Below are 26,089 nucleotides of genomic sequence, written 5' to 3'. Positions count from 1 at the left end.
TGAGCAGCTTCTTGGAAGGGAAATAATGCCGAGATCAAAAGAGAAAACCCAGTTTTATAGATGCAGAGTGCCTAGTTTTATCTACCAATATTTGTGATGTGCTTATGCCAAGAGTGATTAGAAGTCAGAGTAATCCCTAAAAGGGATATGTGATCTTCTTTAGAAATCTGAGTGTCATCAAAGATAAAAGATAAGCATAGGATCACCAGAATCCTTTTCTTGAGATATAAGACCGGACTGAGTTTTAGAAGAATTGAAATCAACTAAGTTGACTTTGCCCCACTGGAGAATTAACATGGATATTAGCATTTAATGAACTGGTAGTGGATATTCAAGAAGTTCGCTGGACAGTGCAGTGTTGAGTCAGTTTGGTGTGACATAAGCATTGGGAGATCAAAATTGAGAGTAGGAGTGTGCTATAGGCCTAATGACTCTGATGAGTATAATAAGGAACTGTACAGGGAAATAGAGTGGGCCAGTAAATCAGAGAGTCTTATAATGGGAGATTTTAATTTCCCAGATATTGACTGGAATTTGGGGGCTGGTTACTCACGCACTACCAGAGCTTTTGTGGATTTATTCGATGATTGTTTTCTACATCAGCATGTTCGGGAGGCAACTAGAGGGAGTAATACTCTTGATTTGATTATCAGCAGTGATTCTTCATGCATTAAGAATCTGCAGATAAATGAACCACTAGGTGGCAGTGATCACAGTGTGCTGAAGTGGGATTTACTCAAAGAGGTAACTACCATTAGGGGTAAAGGGAAGGGTTATTGCTTCCGTAAAGGCGACTACGATGGACTGAGACAGTATTTAAATTCTATACAGTGGGACCAACTGATGATGTTACCAACAGCAAATTCAAAATGGGAAGCATTCAAAGAACTTATCTTGGAAGCTACTAGGCTTTACATACCAACTAAGAAATATTGTTCAAGGTTTAGGCCAAAATGGATGTCAGATGAACTAATGAGGCATATGGCAGAGAAGAAAAATGCATGGGATACTTACAAATTAACACATGACACAGAAGCCTATGATAGATACAAGTTGATTTGCAACCAAGTTACAAAGGAGGTTAGGCAGGCGAAGGCAGATTACGAGAAATCCTTGCAAGGGATGCAAAGAAAAACAGCAAAGAGTTCTTTACTTATGTAAACTCTAGAAGGAAGGGGATGAATCAGATTGGTCCACTTGATATTGATGGGTCAACTGTTGATGATCCTGCTCAGGTAGCTAACAAACTAAATGAATATTTTGCATCGACATTCACACATGAGGAGTTATTCAGCAAAGGGAATGCCAGAGGTGTATTCAACTCTAGCAGTAAGCTACAGAATCTTGAAATAACTGGGAGTAAAGTGGAGGAGAAACTGTTGAAGATAAACACAAGAAAGGCACCCGGGGTGGATGGGATCTATCCAGTTATATTAAAGGAGGCAGCAAAGGAAGTAAGCAAACCCTTAGCCATAATTATGAGAGCTTCCTTGGACTCAGGGGAGGTACCCATAGACTGGAAATGTGCAAATGTGACCCCAATTCACAAAGGAGGATCAAAGGCTGACACAAGTAATTATAGACCTGTGAGCTTAACTTCTGTTCCAGGAAAATTAATGGAGGCACTGGTTAAAGAAGCACTGCAGGATCATTTAGACAAGACTTCAGTTATAGCTCAGACACAGCATGGTTTTGTTAAGGGGAAGTCTTGCCTGACCAACTTGATTGGATACTATGATGCAGTCACAAAAGAACTGAATGCAGGGAATAACTTTGATATTATATACTTGGATCTTAGAAAGGCTTTTGATACTGTTGCACATGGAAGACTGCTACACAAATTGGAGCAGTGTGACATTGGAGGCAAATTGCTGCTATGGATAAAGGGGTGGTTGAGGGGGAGAAGACAGAGAGTGGTAATCAATGGACACTGCTCATCGTGGACTAATGTTATTAGTGGAGTCCCTCAGGGCTCAGTGTTGGGTCCATTGTTGTTTTCTGTATTTATAAATGATATTGATGATGGTATATCAAGCTTAATGTCCAAGTTTGCAGATGATACAAAGGTTGGCAGGGTTGTCAAGGACACTACTGACACTATGCTGCTGCAACAGGATCTGGAAAGGTTGAGCAGATGGGCTGAGAGGTGGCAAATGAAGTTTAACATTGACAAATGTAAAGTACTACACATGGGAAACAGCAACCCCAGAGCAACATATCAACTCTGTGGTACTACACTGACAGTGGTAGAGAATGAAAGGGACTTGGGGGTGATTGTGCAGGCAGATATGAAGTTCTCTGAGCAGTGCAGATGGGCTGCAAGAGTAGCTCATGGAGTATTGTCAATGATATACAGGAATTTTTCCAGCAGGGATAAGGAGGTGATTATTCCATTGTATAAGGCAATGGTCAGGCCACACCTAGAGTACTGTATACAGGTCTGGAGGCCTCATTTCAAGAAGGATGTAGAGCTGCTGGAACGAGTACAGAGAAGGGCAACAAGATTAGTGAATGGAACAAAGGGGTGCTCTTACGAAGAAAGGCTTAAGTTTTGCAAATTACAGTGTCTGGAGACTAGGCACCAGCGAGGTGATCTGATAGAGGTGTATAAAGCCTTGAATGGTTTGAGCATGCTCAATGCTGATGGGATTCTTCCTCTAGCTCAGAATAATCACCTGAGAGGGCATAAATTCAAATTGAGGAAAGACACATGTAGGATAGACGTGCGGAAATTTGCCTTTAGCCAGCGGGTGGTTGGTTGGTGGAACAGACTGCCATCCCTTGTGGTGGAGGTTGATAGCCTGAATAAGTTTAAGGCTCGGCTGGACAGGTATTTTGAACGAACAGAGGGGTGAAGTGGAAGTGGGTTTTTTTTTTTTTTTTTTTGGCTGATGCTGCATAAGCTTGCTTTCTTGCATCAAATGCCTCTGCTAATGCTAATGCTAAAGTTGAGACTGTTTGTGCAGAGCAAATTTTCTCAAACTGCAAGGTAGAATGCAATGTGCTCTCATTAAATAATATTCCTTACCTGACTGTTAGCATAACTTCTCTGATCCAAAGAGCTTTTTGCCTGGCCTCAATAAGAACAGATTAAGGTGGAGGGCGTAAATAACGTAAAAATAAACTTCTGTTGTTTCCCAAGTTTTCTACATTAGTAAATTGTTTTCTGAGCAAATTTTCAGAGCAAATTTTCTCAAACTGCAAGGTAGAATGCAATGTGCTCTCATTAAATAATATATAATATTCCTTACCTGACTGTTAGCATAACTTCTCTGATCCAAAGAGCTTTTTGCCTGGCCTCAATAAGAACAGATTCAGGTGGAGGGCGTAAATAACGTAAAAATAAACTTCTGTTGTTTCCCAAGTTTTCTACATTAGTAAATTGTTTTCTGTCTGGATACTGATGATAACTGAACTTCATATTTTGTAATGCTGTTTTATGGCAACTAGGAAGATAATAGGATGATGAAGAAATTATGTAGTGCTTTAATGTCACAACCACACCAGTAATTAATCCCTGCAACACACAAAAAAATTATAAATTGAAACAGTTTATAAAATAATTTTGTTATACCAATAATATAAAATGAGTAAATATCAAACCAGGCAAAAGAATTCAATGCAATACAGTAATACAATACAAAAATTTACCAAAATTTTGTCTTCAAAAAGAATTTTTTATTTCTTTTTAAATAAAATTCATTTTATTTAAAACTTAATGCAAATTTTAACTTAATGCAAGTGCAGCAACCACTTTGGTTGAAGTGAATGTGTGTTGTGATGTAATGTATGAGTAAATAAGTTTGGCATAGCTCTCAATACTTCTTGAAATATAAGTAATGTAAATTGTATTTATATTGCATTTTGTTTTTTGGACATACGGAACACACACACACTGACAAACTCATTGATATCACATTCTCTGTTGCAGGGTATGAGTGACAAACCTGAAACCATGTGACATGATGATGTCACAGGTTGGTCAAGTTTGATTTGGTGTGGTGATTAATGGCACATGGACAGCTTAAGCCATGATGTGCCAAATCCAGATATAAAACATAACCAAAACACAAACAAAACAAAAACATAAAACAAAAGGTAACCTGCATATATAGCTTACCACATCAGAATGTATACAAACCAAAACACAGCAAAAAATAAAAACACAATAAAGTTTAGATGTATATATTGAATATATTAAAAACTAGTTTATACACACAATTAGGGATCACTGAATTATGACTACCTACCTAATACCATGGATCCTCTTTTGCACAGATAACAGCCACTATTTGCCTAAACATTGATGCCAATAGATGTCTGAAGATGTCCATAGAGATCTGCAACCATGCCCTGCAATCCTTTCAACAGTGTCAGAATAAATGACGGCTGCATGTCCATACACCTCATTCAAGCATCCCACAGGCATTCAATTGGGTTGAAGTTGGCAAATTTTGGAGGCCAATCAAGATGGATGATATCTTCACCATATTCTTCAAACCACTTGTGCACACGTGGGCCCGATGACTTGAAAGATCCCATTTCTGTTCGGGAAAAAAAAGCAACATGGCAGGGTGCACAAGGTCTCCTAAGAGTTGTTGGTAGATCTCACCAGTGAAAATGTTGGCCTCTATTTTTTTTTTTTTTTTTATGTAGACCCCAAACATGAGAGGTATTAGAACCTATAGTACTTAGTACCGTGCTTGGGTTGGTAAGAAGATATTTGTTGACATTGGATTTGAACTTCTGTAGACTGTAATTAAATGGAGCATGCTGGGCATGGTGGGTGGTGTTTTTACCAATATCATTAATACATGAGTTGGAAGAAAAATGGGAATGTAGAGGTCAGCTTTATCCTTGGCTAAAGTGACAATATTCTGTCAAAACCAGATGGTTTTGACAGAAATGGTTTTGACAGAATTGGGAGCAGAGATGGGCAAAAGTTGAGGTCAATAGCTTTGGCAAGAGATCAACATGCTCGGCTATCATTAGGGCAAGAAGAAAGTTTTCTACTCTTAGCCTGTTCAAACTCTAATTTGGACTGATTAATAACTGCTTTACAATTGTTGCGAGCTTTGGTGAAAATGAAACTGAAGAATTAGAAACTAGCCAATTACAATATGCAACATTCTTCTCTTGAACAGCCTTAGCACATTTATTGGAAAACCATGGTTTAGATAAAGGACGAGATTTTAAAGTAGAGTGTGGGATAAAGGATTCCATTCCTGCTAGAATAATTTCACTGACATGATCTGAGCAAACGTTGACACCAGAAGTTTTGAAACAGTAATCTGACCAACCAAGGAAAAGAAGAAAAGAAATCTCGCAGGTCATCCCATTTTGCATTCTTGTAATGCCAAACAATACGAGGTTGGGAATAGCCATGAGATAAAGGCTCCATTGGAGAAGAGACAATCACCAAGTTGTGATCTGAGGTGCCTAAAGGAACTCTCACTTCGACCGTGTCCTTAGAAGGGTTGTTTGTGAGAAAAAGATCAAGCGTGTTGGCTGTATGGTTAGGATTGTCTGGTATTCTTGTAGGTAAATGAACAATCTGTGCAAGGTCATTAGTAATTGCAAAAGCTTCAGCATCTTGACCAGCTGGGTCGGTGTGACTAGAAAATGGAAGCCAGCTGGAGTTGTGAACATTAAAATCACCAAGGAAAATTACCTCACTGTTAGGAAAGTTGGACTGGAGAAAGTCAAGTTGCAAAGAGAGGAAGTAAAAGAGCTCCAAGTGATTATTGGAGTTGAGAGAACAGTAGCGACAGCAGATGAATTTGACACAATGAGGTAGAGAGATTTTAAGCGAGAGAAGATCAAAAAGAGGAGATTCCAAATTACCAAGTCTTTGACAGGGAATATCAGAACGGACATATGCACAAGTACCACCTTTGAGGCGAAAGGAATCATATAGCGAATAATTTGGGCAACTGAGATGAGCAGTAGTTGAATCAACCGATAACTACGATTCTGTCAGAAAAAGTACATGGGGTTTGGCAGATTGCAAGTGGAAATGGACATCGTTGAGATTAGAATTGAGACCACGTATATTTGTGAAATGAATTAGGAAGTGTTTGGAAGGTTTAGATCTTTTCGCAGATAAGCTTGCTCTATTAGTTTGACAATTCATGGTGTATTCAATAGTAAGAAAAAGTGGGTGGGACATGCTGTATGAAGTAATGAAATTTTTGGATATGGCGTACACATGGTAAGAATATACCCAGATCCTTGACATAACGTGTCCTCGACAATGCCCCCCGCATACACACTACTCGGACTCCCTACAGTCGCTATCTGGCAGAGTAGAGGTGGCAAGATTATACACTAGCTGATCCGGAAGCCTCCTAAAGAGTCACCAATAGGTTCGGTCCAGTGTACTAACTAGCGGCCGGCCTGCAAACACCGTTTTAGAGCCGTACCCGCGAAATGTAAGGAAGATTGGATCTCGCCATAATGTTAATCATAACCTCAAAAGTCATCAGTCATACTGCATGATGGAAGAGATGGGGAAGGGCTGACCAGAACTTAGCTCTGGAGACTAAACATGGGTTCCACCACTTCAAGCTTCCAATAAGCAAAGTGGTGGTATTGCACTGGTTGATGAGAGTCATCTACCACCTAGTACTGCCTGATAACACAGAGGGGTGGCATTCCTCCATGTGGTGTGGGCACCACACCTCGACCCCTGCTTACATTGGTTCCCACCTGGGTGGTCACCCACCATGTACTTGTGCATAGAGGTTATACCCAGGATTACTAACAGTCTCACCATCATGAAGGAATGCACCAGGGGTCCTAGTTCTTGCCAGTAAAACATGTCCCATATTAAGAAACCACCCACATAGTGTGTAGCATGCACAATAGGTCCATGGACCTGTTGCTTGCACCACACATGAAGGCATCTGTCGGTGTGTTGCACCAGGTATTTGGACTTATCTGACCAGCCCCCTCATTTCAGATCCTCCATTGTCCAACCAGAATGTTGTTAACCACAGCCTTTGCTGCTGATGATCATCAGTGGTGAGGAGACAGTGTCTCTTGGGTCATGTGCTGTGGAATCCTCATACATCTGAGTGTGTGTGTGTCACATCATTTGGGGTGCCTCCATAGCCAGGTGGGCAGGAGCAGCAGTACGTAGCACACACTTCTTGATTAGACGGGGGTCCAAGCCCGTGACTACCAAATACTGAGGATGTGGAAAGGTCAGGGAATGGCCACCGCATATCCCGGAGCAGTATGGCCTTAGGTGCTAATGCTCCTAAAAACCAAAATAACAACATCATTTGGGATATTGTTCTTACATTCCCCATATTGTATTGTTATGTCAATTATTGCACAGAGACCTCCATGGACCTGCCTTTGAGCCTGTACAATGTGCTGTGCTCTTTGCTCACCATGAACATCCACATTGTGTAATCCTTTACAGTTCTGTCAGTTGTTGTTGTTGTTATTTGGTTTTTAGGAGCATTAGCAACTAAGGCCATATTGCTCCAGGGATATGCGGTGGTCATTCCCTGACCTTTCTGCATCCTCCGTATTTGGTGGTCATGGGCTCGAGTCCCGGTCTGATCAAGAAGTGTGGGATATGCACTGCTGCTCCTGCCCACCTGGCTACGGAGGCACAGTTCTGTCAGTGGGAGGTGGTTTGACACCATTCCTTGTACACCTTAACCACAGTGGGCCGTGAGCAACTGACAAGATGTACCATTTACAATATGGAAGCATCCGAGGCACAAGATCCCACAATCAATCACTGTTGAGAAAGAAGGCAGAAGCCTTTGAAATCTGTATTATCACCTTGTATATTTTCTGTATATCACAGTTGTCTTATTTTAAAATTGCTATCATCAGTAATATGGTATTTTGTTTTGTTTGTAAATAAAAGTAAAAAAGTAAAGTGCAGCCATTATCAACCCACTGCAGGATGGAAGCCTCCTCAACAATTCATGCTGAGGGAAATGGACCATAATCTGCCACGCTGGTCCAGTGCGAGTTGGCAGATCGACCGTATTCAGCAGTCAGGGGCTTGAACCCCGGTCTATTCAAAGAGCGTGTGCTACTGCACTCGCGCTCCTGCCCACTCGGCTACGGAGGCCGTTGTAAATATTAAAATTTTAAGAATTTGGTTTTTTGTCTTTCGTTTTTACTTCAATGGTTGGTGAGAAACACTAAAAAATCATAGTATGAACATGCCCAACCCCAGAAGCCTATTTGAAGAACCTCTTCTTATATTGGTTCAGAACTGTGTGCTCACATATTTCAGGACTTGTACAAAGGGGTTGTATCCATGGTTACTAACAGCTCCACCATCATGGAGGTGAAAGCACATGTATTTATATGTTAGGTTTATTCACAAAGTATTAAAGAACAGTAGTTGTAACCACTACATTAGAGGATAAAGTCTCTGTTTAAAGATTAAATATTATGAGATTTGGTGACTACCATTGCACAGAAAAAAAATCTTTTACTTCATCTTATGTATAAACAAACATTTCAAAGAACTTGGCAAAAGGGGTAATGAATATTATTTGCTACCCTGCATGGATTAGGCTACACGGCAGCAATGAATATGCTTTATTTGAAATCTCAGCCTGTTCATCTAACATGCAACAGTATCACACTACAAAAAAAATTTTGTTATTGCATAGTTACAAAAATAGTTTTTTTTTTATTATTAATTATACATTCCACAAATGGAATACTCTGAGTGCACTTTTATGATAAATTGATATTACAATGGAATACCCAAATATTTTCAATACTATGAGCCACAGATGGTTTCCTAAATATTACTATTCCAATTCAGCAAAAAATTTCTGGAGCATGTTTTTTTAAACTCAGGACAGAGTACTGAGCATAGGACTATAATTAGGATATTTTTCAGATAACAATACACAGTTCACATTATTTATTTGACTTATCTGGGACATCAGGAAAACTATCCTTCCATAAAAATAATTTCAAATTATATCCTCAGGTTTCAGTTGATCCCGAGGCATTTTGGAAGTCAACTACAAGAAAGAAGCCTTTTCCTGTTTGTAAGCATAACTGAATCTGAACTAGTTGGGTTAGGGTTACACCAATTAAAAAACAGCAAGCATAAGGAAAAAATGAGTTAACATTCCGATTATAAGTGTTACACCTTACCAATAGTGGCTGTAGAAAAAGAAAGCACCACAATATGCTGGCTACTAATGACTGAATACAGTGGGCACTCCATATGTATACTGATCTATTTAAGAAATAAAAACAGAAACATAAATGAAAAATAAGTCTAAACTAAAGGAAATGACAAATGATTAATTAGGAAAAAATATAACAAGAAAACACATTTCATAAAAGGAACAAGAATGTGTGCAGATTTTCAGGTTTAAAGTTTCACTAAAAGATCACATGTAATATCATGGATTAACAGCTGAAATTTACTTGAGAATAAACAGTAACAATGACAAACTGGAATCTATACAGCCAAAACTATATGACAGAATCATGTCATGTTGTCAGCATTAACTTCAGGAAAGTCTCTTTACAGTAATTATACAGTATAAATTGTTTTAATGGTATGCTGCTGTTATTATTATTTATAAAGTACATTAGCATCTAAAGCTATATTTTGCTGTGTGTATAATGTATGAACTGTGTATATGTGTTCACAGACTAATTTCCATGTTGTACAGGCTGAAAAACTCATAGGAACATCCTAATCCCTCTGCCTGCTATTGGTTGACTATAGCTCCCCAATTGAAGAGGCCTTTAAAAATTCCTCCAGTTTCAGATAGGATGCAAACACCAACCTTTCCAAATGAATGAAAAGTGCCAAAACTAGTATAGTGAATGATATGGAATTTCTGTTTAACCTGAAATTTAGTGTAATATTTCTTTACACAGAAGCTTTAAATTGAAAAGTATAATACAAAATTAATAATGTTGGTTAAAAAAAAGGCTTTTTTTTTTTTTTAGCAAATGACTTCCACGCTTTCTGGAGTCCAACCACAATAATTTGGTTGATTTTTCAGAAAGAGCCAGTTGGGCCAGTTTTTAATGGCTCTTCCTGACACATCAACCAAAAGTAAATTGACTAATAGAATTTTTATTAAAATTTTTTAATAATTTTTTTTCAAAATTTCAAAATTTTTTTTCAGCAATAATAGGAACAAGATATGTAATTCTCATTTGAAGGCAGCAGTATGCAAGCCAACTCAACTGCCAGTAGGATTAAAAATATTCCTCTTAATTGATTTCCATTGCTCTGAGGTCTGCCATCAAAAAGTTGATTTCAATTGCTCTGAGGTCTGCCATCAAAAGAATGGCAGACCTCAGAGCAATTGAAATCAACTATCAGAAACTACAGACCAATGGACATCAATCTTGATTGACAGGCTGCTGAGTTGGTAGCACTACACACCTCTTTCTCCTGACAACAAAAATGCTATGCCAAATCCTTCTCCCTCCCTAGCATACAGTAAAAATTTTCCAAGGCAATTTATACTCAGCAAAACTACTGATTGGTGTCAAGAAGAGAATCAAGCCATAAAAATTTAAATCAATAATTTGTCATCATAGCATTACAACTAAATTATTTTACTACTAAAAAGTAACTTATGTACCTGTTAGCTATTGTAATGATAATGTAAATGGAAGAAGAAATGGACAACATTAGCAGTATACAAGTAATGTAATATATCCAATATGGTAGTATTAATCTAAATGATGAGGTTGAAATTGGTGTTGAATAGCCATTTCTTTTAATGATGCCTATTTCGTGAGCTGTGCTATCACTGAGCCAAGATTTCACAGCACTCATGTGCCTTAGGTCTGATTCTGGGCAATCTTCAAATCCACTAGAAGTCTGGTCTGAGTTGTTTCCACCTGAAAGCCAAATAATAGTCATATATTACACATAGTTACTTCCAATATCAATGTTTACATATATATTATAAACAAAAAATATAATCCTTATATGAACTAGTATCTTAGCATTTTTACATTTTATGATATATTTTTGAGTCATATCCTTTAAATTATTATAGCATTTTTGAAACTCTTTCATTTGCATATTAATATTTTAAAATTTCAAACTGAATTTGAATTTATCCTATAGATATAGTAAGACCAGACAACAGCCATTTTTTCAAACATTGGTCCCTAAATTTACATATTCATATGTATTAAGTCTTGAAAAAATTTAAGGTCTTAGTAGTTGAGGTCAATGGCAGGTATTACATGCAAGTAGGAGGGGTGTGTGTGTGTGTGTGTGCGTGTGTGCGCGCGCGCACACGCACACACACATGTGTACACTTAGTGATCACTGAATTATGATTACCTACCTAATACTGTGTTGGGTCCCTGCTTGCATGGATAATAGCTGCTATTCGTCTAGACACTGAATCCACTAGATGTCTGAAGATGTCCATAGTGATCTGCAGCCATGCTCCCTGCAAGGATTTCCACAGTGTCGGAATAGATGATAGCTGCAAGTCCACATGCCTCACTTCCTATTCCAAAACAGTCCACAAGTGTTCAACTAGATTGGGGTCAGGCAAATTTGGAGAACAATCCAGACGGGTGATATCTTCACTGTATTATTCAAACCACTCATACAGTATGGGCCCGATGACATGGTGCATTATCATCTTCAAAGATTTAGTTTCTGTCTGTAAAAAATGCAACATGGAGGGGTGTACAAGGTTTCCTGAGAGCAGCCAGTAGTTTTAGAGTGGAACATCAGTGAAACACATCGTTGTGTACATATGCACCAGGAATCCTAGTTCTTGCCAGAAAAACATACCCTATATTAAGCAGCCACCACTACCACTTGCCAACCTTCCTATCATGATGTACAGTGCCCTCAAAACCCCAGGGGAAATTAGCCCTGTTGTTCTAGGTAGAAAGAAAAAAAGAGAAAAAGAAATTTTTTTTTAACACTTGGGCCTCCCCCCCCCATGTGACCAGTGGGGAACAGCCCAAAAGTTATCTGATGGAATGTTCAGCCCAAACTTTACCCACAGACTTGTGGCTAGTGTTAAACTACTGCATTTGGAGACCTCTCTGTAGCTGCTACTCTTTTATCTTGCTAATCCGAAAAACTACCGTATTTCTGGAAAATGGAAAATACCGAAATCAAGGTCCAAGAAACCTGTGTACAACAGCAGGACCCTGCTAAACAGGACACTGAAGCAATACCTGACAATACAGACAATGCCTGAACAGGCTTAGTGAGCAAAAAACGATATAAGAAGACTGTCCCCAAGAGTGATCGGGAGACACGAAGTACAAGTGAGGCCAAAGATCCTAGTAATAATGCTGTTACCCAGGCGGATCATCCCGAGAAGGGGGTCAGACAAGCCGAACTCCCTCACTGGATCCAACACTCCCAGATGGAACAACCCTGGAGAAAATGCACTTCCTGCGAATGCAACTGGAACAGCTGATGGCCAAATCTAGTAGTAGGATTACAACAGGACTACGTGGAGAAATAATCACCATATGGAATAAGATGGAATCGATTTTGGTCAGTGAACATCTCTTGCAGGAAAAGGCACAAACAAAACTGGAAGCCTATCTTGATGAGCGGGAAAAACAAATGCAACAGTGCACCCTCTCATATGCAGAAGTGCTGAGCACCTCCAAAACACCCAACAACGTGACTACCACCCAGGAAACAGATGCTCCTACCACAACCAAACCTCATCATCCTTAAGCCAGCAACAGAAGATTCCCCTAAATCGAGTGAAGAAATCAAGACCTCAGTTATTGCAAACTTAAAGTCAATTCGAAAGACAAGAGATGTAGGGATAATTATTGAAACGGAGACAAAAAAGGATGCAGAGACCCCGAAAAGGAAAGGCCTCTCAATTATAATCTACGACACAGATAAAAACCTGGCCCAGGAGACTCTAAGGGAGGAAATATACCACAGGAACCTACAAGAGAGTTTTCCTGATTGCAGTTCAGACATGCTCATCTTCCCCAATTTAAAAAACCAAGTCCAGGGATGGTAGCAAATTTAACTGGGTCATTGAGTCGGCCCTGAAGGTGTGGCAAAACTTGAATACACAAAGCAGGATATTCATTTGTTGGGGAAGCCACAGATTCAAGGAGCATGTGTCTGTCCCCAAGTGCTTCAAGTGTTGCCGTTTCGGCCACACTACTCACACATGCTCAGACTGAGTCGACATGCGGCCACTGTGAGAAACGACATGAATTTGCTAACTGTCCTAATTAAAATAGCTCAGCTGGTCTGTGCAAACTGCTGCAAGGCACAAAAAATAGACTATAGCCACTCCATAAGGACCAGCAAATGACCAATTTACCAAAAGGCGAAGAGCACATACCAAACCCGCATAGATTATGGGTACGCTGCCTAATAGATGCAGCACAAAAGAGCTTAAAATCCTACAAATCAATGCACAGCTGGGGCCCGAGCTGTAGTTGAGCAGATTAGGCTAAAGGCAGATGAAGAGAACCTGGATGTCCTGCTCCTTCAGGAGTCATACACCCACAACAAAAAAGTCAGAGGCTACCCCCAGGCATACAAAGTGATTCAAACAAATGAAGATACGCCCTGGGCAGCCATTGCAGTCAGGAACTAGGATGTCACCCGTACCAGAATTTCCCATCTCTGCACCTCCTGGGCAGCATGTGCCCACCTGGTTATCTCACTTGAAGAACTGTATGTTGTCTTGCTCTACTGTAGACCAGGACAAGCCATAGTCCCCGCAATCAACTATCTCCAATACCTTTTAATGGAGCTTCCAAGAGCGAAAATACTAATTGCCACAGATACCAACTGCCGATCTGGACTATGGTACAGTGAAATACGTGACCGGTGTGGAACAAGCAATGGCCAATACCTAGAGGAATTCCTTCTTAATTCACACCTCACCGTACTCAACCACCCAGCAACTTTCTCGAGCACCCTCTGAGAATCCTGGATTGACGTGACCCTGGCTACAAGACCCCCACTGGCTACATCACAGACTGGAATGTGCATAAAGGCTGGACAACCATAGAGCGATAACCTGTAGGATAACAGCATCCCTTGCACAGCAACCTATAGTGCGACTAATGACCCAAAGATATGCCATAGCCAAAGCAAATTGGGAGCTGTTCAGAGAAACTCTGGTGACCCTCTTTCAGCATCCCCAGAAGATATTACATATGCACACAACCTGGACTACCACCAAAGGAAAATTACAAATGCCATAACAACTGCCAGCAACATAGCCATCGGGAAGAAGAATCACAAGCCAGGAGCAGTACCCTGGTGGAACCAGGAGCTACGCAATTTGCAACAGGATGTGAACCAAAAACGGAGGAGATTTCAACGCGTGCATCAGACTTGACCGGAGAGGGGGGTAGCTGTTATACAGCAACAGTACAGGGAAGTCTGTAATCAATATACAGTCAGCCCTCGTATAACACGTGTTTACACTACACGAATTCGATCATACACGATTTATAAATAGGAGAACGATATCTTATATAACACGAACTGAATTCGCTTACGCACGATTCGCCTTTGTGTTTACAAGAAATGGCAGTCGAACGCGGAATCACCCCGACCAAACACAACACGATAGGAATGAAGAGAAGATTCTGAAAATGTATTTATGTTTTTTATATCAGTGAAGGGGAAACACATTTCACCATAATAACGTAAAAACCAACACAATTCCAGCTATTGGTATAATTGCAAATGCAATTAGATCGAGTTTACTACCAGTTTATAACAGATTCCACTAGCAGAAACGCAACTAGAAATTGTTTTTATTGTTTTATGGTAGTAACCCCTAGAAATGTGCTTTAGTAAAATGTGAGGTGTTAATAGTGTATCTCAGTCTTTATTTCTAGGTGTTGTTTATTCAGTTGCTACACACGCGCAGCTTTGTTTATGTGTATCAAGCATGCCTTCTCATTTTGTAATTGTGCTTTGTTCCCTAAAAATGAGTAAAATACTTAAAAGGTGTGAAAAGGAAGCATCCTGGTGAAGATACTGCAGATTCAGAGAGAAAAAGAAAAGCAATATCGATAAACAGAGGCGGACTGGATCAAAAATTCTTCCCCGGAAAAATTTATAGTGACCTCATACTATGGTTTATGACCAAAATCACACCGGCCTCCGGCCCACCGGGGTTTCCCCGGTAAGGCTTATGGCCAGTCCACCTCTGTTGATAGAGAAAAAATATGAAATTGTGAAACGCTTTGAGCGAAATGAAAGACCATGTGATATTGCATGTGCTACAGACCTAAATGAGGCAACGCCGAGAATTAGAAAGAATGCAGAGAAAATAAAAACAACTTTCATAGCAGGAACAACTCAAAGTGTAATTAAAATCCATTAGATTAAGACACAAAAAATTGGAAGAGATGGAACGAATGTCATCTGTTTGGATAGAAAATCAAACAAAAAACAAGTTTGCTTGCGATAGAAGTAAAAGCATTAGCAATATTTTATTACGTAATAGTTGTAATAAAATGCATATTTTATTATGATTATTTATTGTGTTTGGTAATGTTTTGGTTACAAATGTGTGTTCAATCTTGGGTGGTCGGCACCTAACCCTATTTTTCCCATATGGCCTGTTGTTTATATTGCACGATTTTGCATTGCACGAGGGTTTCTAGGAACGCAACTATCGTGCTATATGAGGACTGACTGTACTGTGCTTATAAGAAAAAGAAAACAGAATTCCTGGGAGAAGCTTGTCTCCACGGTAGGAAATATGATCCATAGGGGACAGTATATAGAATTATAACAAATAAACTCCCAAGAGGAGAAGTAGCGTCATCAACCAAAACTCCCCAAGGAAATATGACCACCACCTGACACAGCTCCGTCAATAACATCCTAGACACCATCTTCAAAATCCAGGTAATACCCAAAGGCAGATGCAACTAGAAACAGAAAATGAGACATATAACAACGAACAACTGGAACCACCCTTCACTTTGGAGGAGCTCAACACCGCTGCCTCTAAAATCAGAACAAGGAAATCCCCAGGCCGACCTTCTTGAATTTGAAATCATCAAGAAGACAATAGAATATACCCCACAACCTGTCTTGCACCTCTTTAACCAGTCTACAAACAGGTCAATTCCCAATGGACTGGAAAACAGCAAACATCAGACTGATCCTCAAAAACCTGACCAAACCACAAGACCAGTAAAACTCCTACAGGCCTACTGCCCTCCTTATTGTGCTTAGCAAGCTATTGGAACACCTCATCCATCAATGCATTGAAAACCATTATAACTCAGCCAAACTTCAATCTCCAAACCAATATGGATTCAGCAAAGGCTTGTCCACAGTGGATGCTCTGCAAGCAATCATCACAGCCATACAAAACACCGATAAAAAATACTTTTTAGTCATCTCCACTGACTTTGCCGGGGCGTTTGACTCACTTCGGTGATCAAGCGTCCTCGGCAGACTCCACACTGCCAACCTTCCAAAGAACCTTTATGACTGCATCCAAAGCTACCTTTCTCAGAGGAAAATCATAGTAAGAACCCCCTACAGCCAGGTCTCGTGACAGGTCCACAGAGGCTGTCTGCAGGGCTCTGTCCTGGTGCCCCTCCTGTTGAATATTGTCCTAAATGAATTCCTAAACTACGATCTTCAAAACGTACATTCACAGGCATTCACAGAGGAGACAACTACGATCTTCAAAACGTACATTCACAGGCATACGCAGATGATTTGGTACTCACCCTCGCAGCGGACTCTTGACAACAATTAGAAGCAATGGTCAACAGAGCCCTCACTACCCTGCAGGAATGGGCAAACCATAACTTCCTTCACATCTCATCAACAAAAACTAGCTCCTTACTGCTCAAAAGGAATCCAAATATTAGGAGGCCCCACAAATAAAAATACAGGGAACAACAATCTGCCTAACAGAGAAAAATGAAGCACCTGGGGATTGTCCTGGACAGGAACCTGACATTCATTCCCCACTTAAAATACATCCAAACGAAGATCCAAAATACATGGCCATGGTCAATAGAATCACCAGAAGAGACTGGGGCCTTAAACGCCGCACAATGTCCTTGCTCTGTAAGGCTGCCTTTATGACAATCATCAGCTATGCCTCCAGCATATGGCACCACCAAGCAATAACAGCGACGAATAAAAAGAAACTTTACACGATACAGAACTCCATACTGCTGACTATATCTAGGGGATACTGCACAGTCAGCACCCACTCACTACAAGTGCTGGCCGGTGCCCTCCCCCTTGACCTGGAGATTGTCCAGATAGGCCTAATGTATAACCTCACAAAAGGCAGAACAGTAACCTGCCTTGCCATACCACGGACCCAACAAACACCCTCACAATGGAGAAAAGATGACTTGATACTCATCTAATACGGATTAATGCGGATATGGCAGGACCACTGGACCAATTCCACCAGGGGAAACCACCACGAAATTCATACCCAATGTCGAAAGGACCTACCCAAAGTCGCCACACTGGTTTTTCCCAGGTCTACATGCCACCTTCCTGCTAACAGGACATGGACCCATTAGGAAGAAACTCTCCATCTTATGCATCACTAACAATCCACTATGTCACTGTGGACTCCCTGAAAGTTGGGAGCACCTAATGTACAGATGCGAACTATATGAAGATCTCAGATGCCGACTAATAACAAAAATATATTACCTGCTAGACCAGGAACATCACATAATGAGTGATGAAAGGCACTACAATGCCTTCAAGATATTTGCCCACGATCTCTTTGAGAGACGAAAAACCTTCCCACTTAACTAAGACATAATTCTGACGTTGAATATCCCTCCAGTACCAACAGAAGTATACATCCACCCATGACCAAACCAAGCCTGGCAACAAAACTGATAGTACAACCTGGATGCGACCTGTGCCAGGAACGATGTCTTCACCGGATATGACATTTACGTGATCTGGACTCTGCACCGACCTTAACAAGCTGTAGCTCTGCTGCCAGCGGCCATCTGGCAATTTGTATCACACTCCCTTGCATGGTACCTGTAACCCCACACCCCTGGCGGTAGGGGAGAGGAGACTGATTGGGGTCGCCTTCCTTAATGTCCCCATACTTCTGTCTTTTCCCCTCAGTCTTCAGTCTACCCCCCCCACTACCTATATGCAAGTGAATGCCCCACGTGTCTAAATTTAAACATGTCAAATTAACCGCAATCTCCAGTTTTTGGCTTTTCCAACTTCAGCATTCCCCTATGTCTTTTTTTTTTTTTTTTTTTAAGTTCCTTGCCACTGAAATCTGAGGAAATTAGGTGGCAGGACCTGCCAGAAAAAATTATAATACTGGTGTACCTGGTCTGCCTCCAGGGGCGGAGTGGGGCAACGGGTCCCATTAGGGGCCCAGCAGCTAAATGACCAGAAGAACAACGGTACACAACACTACACATATACAAAATCCACATACCTTTAAACCTGTGGCATTGAGAGTGTTCTGTTTCACACCCACAAAGTATACTACGTGGAGATGGGGGAAACTCCTGGTGCCATTTGACATTAAACACACTCTACACTCTTGCCTGGATAGTGATTACAATGCATGATGGATTAATGGACCCATGTTTCTTGCACCACACACAAAGGCATCTGTTGGCATGTTGTACTAGAACTTATCGGATCAGCACACTTGTTTTAAAAAAATTTTTTTTTCATGAGTATGCACTAAGGTTAACGTCAATGCCCCTGAAACCTTATGGCTGTAGTACACAATTTAAATACCAATGTGTGATTCTGGAAACGTTTTGAATGTATTAATGTATTATGTATCTTTTCTGTTCCATTGTTACCATGTCATAATATCCAATCAGATTGGTCAGACAAGACTTCCCCCTTAACAAATCCATGTTGTAACTGCAGTATAATTGCATTCCTGTCTAGTTGGTCCCGCAATACTTTAAACAGTGACTCCATTATTTTTCCTTTAACGGATGTCAAGCTAACAGGTCTGTAAATACTCATGTCACCTTCTGATCCCCTTTTGTAATTGAGGATACAACCACACACCTCCAGTCCATAGGGACCTCTTCTGAATCCAAAGATGCTCTTATAATTATGGCCAAGGATTTGCTTACCCCTTTGTTGCCTCCCTTAATATACCTATATAGATCTCTTTCACCTCTGGGTGCCTTTTTATGTTTAGCTTCAACAATTTCTCTTCCACTATCCTCTCTGTTATCACAAAATCATTTAGCTCCCCTGTTAGAGTTTGATAAACTTCTGGTATCCCCTTCCCTAAAGAATCCCTCACATGTGAATGTAGATGGAAACCAGATTGTCAGCAACATGAGCAGGATCATCAACAGTTAAACCATTAACATCATGTGGATCGATGTTATTCAATCTCTTTACTTCTACTGTTAATATAAGCAAAGACATCTTTGCTGTGTTTCTTTGCATTTTTTGCCAGACTCCTAGTAATCTGCCTTAGCTTGCTTAACCTCCTTTGTGACTTTTGCAGACTAGTTTACATCTACGATATCCATCTCTATCATTTGATAATTTATATGCATCCCATGCAGTTTTCTTCTCTGCCACAAGTGTCATTACTTCATCCGACACCCATTTGGGTCTAATGCACTGAACAGTATTAGTTGGCATGAAAAGCCTTGCAGCTTCTATGATTACTTCCCTGAATGCTTCATATTTAGAATTTGCTGTTGGTAACCTCATCAGTTGGTCCTATTCCATAAAATTTAAATACAGTCTGAGACCACTAGTCACCTTTACAAAAGCCAAAGATTTTCCCTTTACCCTTGACAGTACTTATATCTTTAAGTAAATCCCACTTCAATACACTGTGATTACTACCAATCCAGTGGGTATTTAACATGCAGATTCTTAATGGAGAATCACTGCTGATAATAATGAGATCAAGCATATCACTTCCTCTTGTTGCCTCTCTAACATGTTGCTATATCATACAATCATCCAATTAATCTGCAAAAGTCTTGCTAGGGTGTGATTGACCAACCTGCAAGTTTCAGCCAATATCTGGAAAGTTAAAATCCCTCATTATAACATATACTGATTTACTGGCCCATTCTATCTCTCTCTATGGCTGTTCATTGTATTCATATGGTCTATAACACACGCCTAGTCTCATTTTCATTTTCCTGGCCACCCATGTCGACTAAATGCACTACCGTAGATTTAATATACTTAACTTTGAGCATAACCCCTCCATCCTGTTCTGTCTGTCTTTTCTATATGCATTGTACTCCCCATATTCAAATTCTACATTCCTTTTGTCTGAGTGACACCAATGCGATATTCCTACAATGTCTTTATTTGATAACTTAGTACTTCAAATTCATCAAATTTATTTACTATGCTCCTGGCATTAGTATACATCCAAGTATATACATAAACTTCTTACTCTTAGTTAGCCTAATTCAGCCCATGTATTTGCTTGTTCCAGGAGGACTCCCAGCAGGTCTTGAAATCCCAGGCACCTTGCTTTCCAGTCTCTAATAGAAGGTGTGCATGCTCACTTTCACTTCTGTCTGCAGCTACTGTTAATCCATTAGTCTTTGTATCCTCCCCAAGCTAGCCTTTTTCCATTCCATCTAATGCTACCTCAGTAGCATCAGTAAATATTCCTTTTCTATTTAAGTGTTTTCCCTAGTGTTTAACACAGGTTATCTTGTTAACAAGTACCGATCATTCAAAGAAATCTATCCCATGAGCCTTGCACAGTCTCTCCAGGATCGAATTGATTGAGAAGGCTTTCAATATGTACTCCATCCTCTCTTGTCTGGGCAAAATTGCAGACACTTTCAAATTTAATCCTAATTCATGATTTTTTCCCAACATTACTCTGTACTTGTTAAATAAGCCCTCCGATCACCTAATCTTAATGTCATTAGTGCCAAAGTATAACAATGATATGTTCTAGCGTACAAAATATCAGCTTCATTCCCTTAAAAGATGATATCTGCTCTACAATGTGATCTACTTTTCCCTCCTGGTAGACATACCCTGGTCCTATTCCACCTATCTTTTTTTTTTTCTTTTTTCTTTTTTTTTTTTTTGTACAATATATTTCTCGTTTCTCTGACAACAGAGTCATCGACAAATACCTCCTGTGGGACTAGACATTCTGTTTTGTGAACTGCCACTGTGATGCACAAGTGCAAGCTCTAGCACTGAATTGGGCAGCTGACAGCATGATGTGTCCCCATTTTAATTCATTTGAGGGCATCCACCCTATTCTTCAAGCTCTCATAAACACCCATCAGAATGCTAAGTTTGCTCCTATCTGGAACAGGACATATTGGTTGTATCACGTCCTCTCCCAGATAGTCTGTAAACATAATAAAAATAACACATTTTGTAAGGTGTGATTCATAGAAAAACTGCTCCCCCCCTTCAATTTTCCCTTGAGCCACAGCATACCTGCTACTTTGAACCCATTGCTTTGCTGCTCTAGTCTGAGACAGGATTTCCTTTTAAATTCAATTTAATCTCAGAATACAATACTAAACTAATAGAAAACCTAAATGCAATAACACACGATTCTAGTCAAAGGTTATGCAGCAATAATATGTATTATGCCATACATTATGTTCATAGAGTTTTAAATTAGTTATAGCCTTCCTAGAAATAAAATTTCTTAGCTAAAAACAAAACAAATATGCCAACCTACATGATTAGAACCTTCAGGCTACTTCTTTATCGAAATTAAAACTCAATAATTCCACCACCATGCACTACTACACTACTCATTACATGACACAATACTGTGTTGTGTCACTTGCCATCTGGCAAATTTTGACCAACAAATCATTCCCATAATTCCACGTCAACCTTATTTCCTAATTTGGCACTGTGTAACATTAGCATTAGCATTAGTAGAGGCATTTGATGCAAGAAAGCAAGCTTATGCAGCATCAGCCAAAAAAAACCAAAAAAAAAACCACTTCCACTTCACCCCTCTGTTCGTTCAAAATACCTGTCCAGCTGAGCCTTAAACTTATTTAGGCTATCAACTTCCACGACAAGGGATGGAAGTCTGTTCCACCAACCAACCACCCACAGGCTAAAGACAAATTTCCACACATCTAGCCTACATCTGTCTTTCCTCAATTTGAATTTATGCCCTCTCAGGTGATTATTCTGAGCAAGAGGAAGAATCCCATCAGCATTGAGCATGCTCCAACCATTTAAGGCATTATACACCTCTATCAGATCACCTCGCTGGTGCCTGGTCTCCAGACACTGTAATTTGAAAAACTTAAGCCTGTCTTCGTAAGAGCACCCCTTTGTTCCATTCACTAATCTTGTTGCCCTTCTCTGTACGCGTTCCAGCAGCTCTACATCCTTCTTGAAATGAGTCCTCCAGACCTGTATACAGTACTCTAGGTGTGGCCTGACCATTGCCTTATACAAGGGAATAATCACCTCCTTATCCCTGCTAGAAAAATTCCTATATATCATTGACAATACACCGTGAGCTACTCTTGCAGCCCGTCTGCACTGCTCAGAGAACTTCATATCTGAGGGCACAATTACTCCCAGGTCTTTTTCATTTTCTACCACCTTAAGTGTAGAACCACACAGTTGATACGTTGCTCTGGAGTTGCTGTTTCCCATGTGTAGTACTTTACATTTGTCAATATTAAACTTCATTTGCCACCTCTCAGCCCATCTGCTCAACCTTTCCAGATCCTGTTGCAGCAGCATAGTGTCAGTAGTGTCCTTGACAACCCTGCCTACCTTTGTATCGTCTGCAAACTTCGAAATTAAGCTTGATATACCCTCATCAATATCATTTATGAATACAGAAAACAATAATGGACCCAACACTGAGCCCTGAGGGACTCCACACTAATAACATTAGTCCACGACGAGCAGTGTCCATTGATTACCACTCTCTGTCTTCTCCCCCTCAGCCACCCCTTTATCCACAGCAGAAATTTGCCTCCAATGCCACACTGCTCCAACTTGTGCAGCAGTCTTCCATGTGCAACAGTATCAAAAGCCTTTCTAAGATCCAAGTATATAATATCAAAGTTATTCCCTGCATCCAGTTCCTTTGTGACTGCATCATAGTATCCAATCAAATTGGTCAGGCATGACTTCCCCTTAACAAAACCATGCTGTGTCCGAGCTATAGCTGAAGTCTTGTCTAAATGAATCCTGCAGTGCTTCTTTAACTAGTGCCTCCATTAATTTTCCTGGAACAGAAGTTAAGCTCACAGGTCTATAATTACTTGTGTCAGTCTTTGATCCTCCTTTGTGAATTGGGATCACATTTGCACATTTCCAGTCTATGGGTACCTCCCCTGAGTTCAAGGAAGCTCTCATAATTATGGCTAAGGGTCTGCTTACTTCTTTTGCTGCCTCCTTTAATATAACTGGATAGATCCCATCCACCTCGGGTGCCTTTCTTGTGTTTATCTTCAACAATTTCTCCTCCACTTTACTCTCAGTTATTACAAGATTCTCTAGCTTACTGCTAGAGTTGAATACACCTCTGGCTTTCCCCTCGCTAAATAACTCCTCATGTGTGAATGTTGATGCAAAATATTCATTTAGTTTGTTAGCTACCTGAGCAGGATCATCAACAGTTGACCCATCGATATCAATTGGACCAATCTGATTCATCCCCTTCCTTCTAGAGTTTACATAAGTAAAGAACTCTTTGCTGTTTTTCTTTGCATCCCTTTCCAAAGATTTCTCGTAATCTGCCTTCGCCTGCCTAACCTCCTTTGTAACTTGGTTACAGATCAACTTGTATCTATCATAGGCTTCTGTGTCATGTGTTAATTTGTATGTATCCCATGCATGTTTCTTCTCTGCCATATGCCTCATCAGTTCATCTGACATCCATTTAGGCCAAAACCATGAACAATATTTCTTAGTTGGTATGTAAAGCCTAGTAGCTTCTATGATAAGTTCTTTGAATGCTTCCCATTGTGCATTTGCTTTTGGTAACATCATCAGTTGGTCCCACTGTATAGAATTTAAATACTGTCTCAGTCCATCATAGTCGCCTTTACGAAAGCAATAAAGCAAAAAAGAGGTAGTTACCTCTTTGAGTAAATCCCACTTCAGCACACTGTCATCACTGCCACCTAGTGGTTCATTTATCTGCAGATTCTTACTGCACGAAGAATCACTGCTGATAATCAAATCAAGAGTATTCCTCCCTCTACTTGCCTCCCGAACATGCTGATGTAGAAAACAATCATCCAATAAATCCACAAAAGCCTTGCTAGTGTGTGAGTGACCAAGCCCCAAATTCCAGTCAATATCTGGGAAATTAAAATCTCCCATTATAAGACTCTCTGATTTACTGGCCCACTCTATTTCCCTGTACAGTTACTTATTATACTCATCAGAGTCATTAGGCCTATAGCACACTCCTACTCTCAATTTTGATTTCCCAATGCTTATGTCACACCAAACTGACTCGACACTGCACTGTCCAGCGATGTTCACTGGCTTCACTTCCTTGGATTTTATGTATTTCTTAACTAATAGCATAACCCCTCCTCCCTTCCTATCCAGTCTATCCTTTCTGTAGACATTGTACTCCCCAAATTCCAGTTCTGCATTCCTTATATCTGTGTTCACCACGTCTCTGATATCCCAACAATATCTGCCTTTGATGTTTTGAGCAATACCTCAAATTCATTTACTAAACTCCTAGCATTGGACCTTGTACCGAAATGACTACCGGCAGTCTCTGAAATATCCTGCATCTTGTTTTTCAGGCTTCTGCTCATTCCAATAGAAGCAGTGCAAGAATCTCTTTCACCTCTGCCAGTGGCTACTTGTTAATCTATTCGTCTTTGTCTCCCCCCAAGCTAGCAGTTTTCCGACCCACCTAAAACTGCCTCGATAGCATCAGCAAATATTCTTGCACCCTTTTCAACTTTTCTTTGTAACTTTTGCCTATTCTAAAAATTAAAATATGAACTGAAAGGAAAACAGTTTGAGTCAATTCAAGAAATGCAATCGAACATGAAAGACTGCCTAAAAGCATTAGCAAAACAAGACTTCCAAAAATGTTTTGATCTGTGCCAGTCACGATGGAAAAAAGTTCAGATATGAACAAGGTGTGGTTATAGATAGAGGTTATACTGAATAATAGCAATGTTAACATTTATCATTGAATAAAATTAAATTTTTGGAACATTCACCAAACTTTTTGATCAAATCTTGTAATATGTTTGTACAAGCATGTTTATGTTGCGAGACAAATCCACATATCGTGCATACTAAAAAATCTGGAATAACTCATGAATCAAAATCCCTACTCGCCTGTGATTGGCAAACTATTTGTCAATTCTAACTTCTTTGAAGAGGTTTTGGGTTGAGCTCCATTAGAGGTTGAAAAAATTCTTAAAGACTTCTTCAATCAGTTTACAATTACACATTTATACAGACATTATGCATGATTAACTATATGAACTAGAGTAGTAGTAGAGTCGTGTGATGCAAGTAAGCAAGCTTATATAGAAGCAGCCAAAAAAAAAAAAAAAAATATTCGCACCATTCCCTCTAAACATTTATCCAGTTCCTCCTTGAAATTATTTAAGCTATCAACTTCCACAACAACAGATAGAAGTTTGTTCCAGCAATCAACTACCTGCCGACTAAAAGCAAATTTCCGCACATCTATTCTATAACTGTTTTTCCTCAATTTGAATTTATGACCCCCTTAATCAGGAAGAAGCATCTAATCAGAATTGAGCCTTATACACCTCAATCAGATCACCTCACAGGTGCCTACTCTCCACACACCGCAATTTCCAGAACTTAAACCTTTCTTGGTAAGACCATCCACTTCGTTCCCCTCACCAACCTTGTTGTCCTTCTCTGTGCTCACTCAAGCAACTCTACATCCTTCCTAAAATGAAGCCTCCAGACCTATATGCAGTACTCAAGGCATGGCTTGACCATTGCCTTATGCAAAGGAGTAATCACCTCCTTTTTCCCTACTAGCAAAGTATATCATTGACAATACCCTATGACCTGCTCTGGCAGCCCATCTGCCTGCTCAGAAAACTTCATATCTGACTGCACAATTACTCCCAGGTATTTTTCACTGTCTCC

General features: G+C 40.0%; 1 protein-coding gene across 1 annotated transcript in view; it reads right to left on the bottom strand.

Annotated features, from left to right (window-relative positions):
* The window catches only part of LOC150079403 (polycystin-1-like protein 1), a 445,550-nt gene that overhangs the window by 92,212 nt on the left and 327,249 nt on the right, over positions 1 to 26,089 (bottom strand). The window contains exons 31-33 of the mRNA XM_090383053.1: positions 10,611 to 10,872; positions 9,151 to 9,235; positions 3,252 to 3,517 (exon numbers count right to left, since the gene is read on the bottom strand). Coding sequence (XP_090239179.1) covers positions 3,252 to 3,517; positions 9,151 to 9,235; positions 10,611 to 10,872 — 613 coding nt within the window. The remainder of the gene's footprint in view (positions 1 to 3,251; positions 3,518 to 9,150; positions 9,236 to 10,610; positions 10,873 to 26,089) is intronic.

The sequence above is a fragment of the Mastigoproctus giganteus genome, chromosome 10, assembly GCF_048544385.1.
Source record: "Mastigoproctus giganteus isolate SK-2022 chromosome 10, ASM4854438v1, whole genome shotgun sequence".
In the NCBI taxonomy this organism is placed as follows: Eukaryota; Metazoa; Arthropoda; class Arachnida; order Uropygi; family Thelyphonidae; genus Mastigoproctus; species Mastigoproctus giganteus.
The sequence above is the reverse complement of the archived record's forward strand: the minus strand, read 5'-3'. Positions and strand labels throughout refer to the sequence as shown.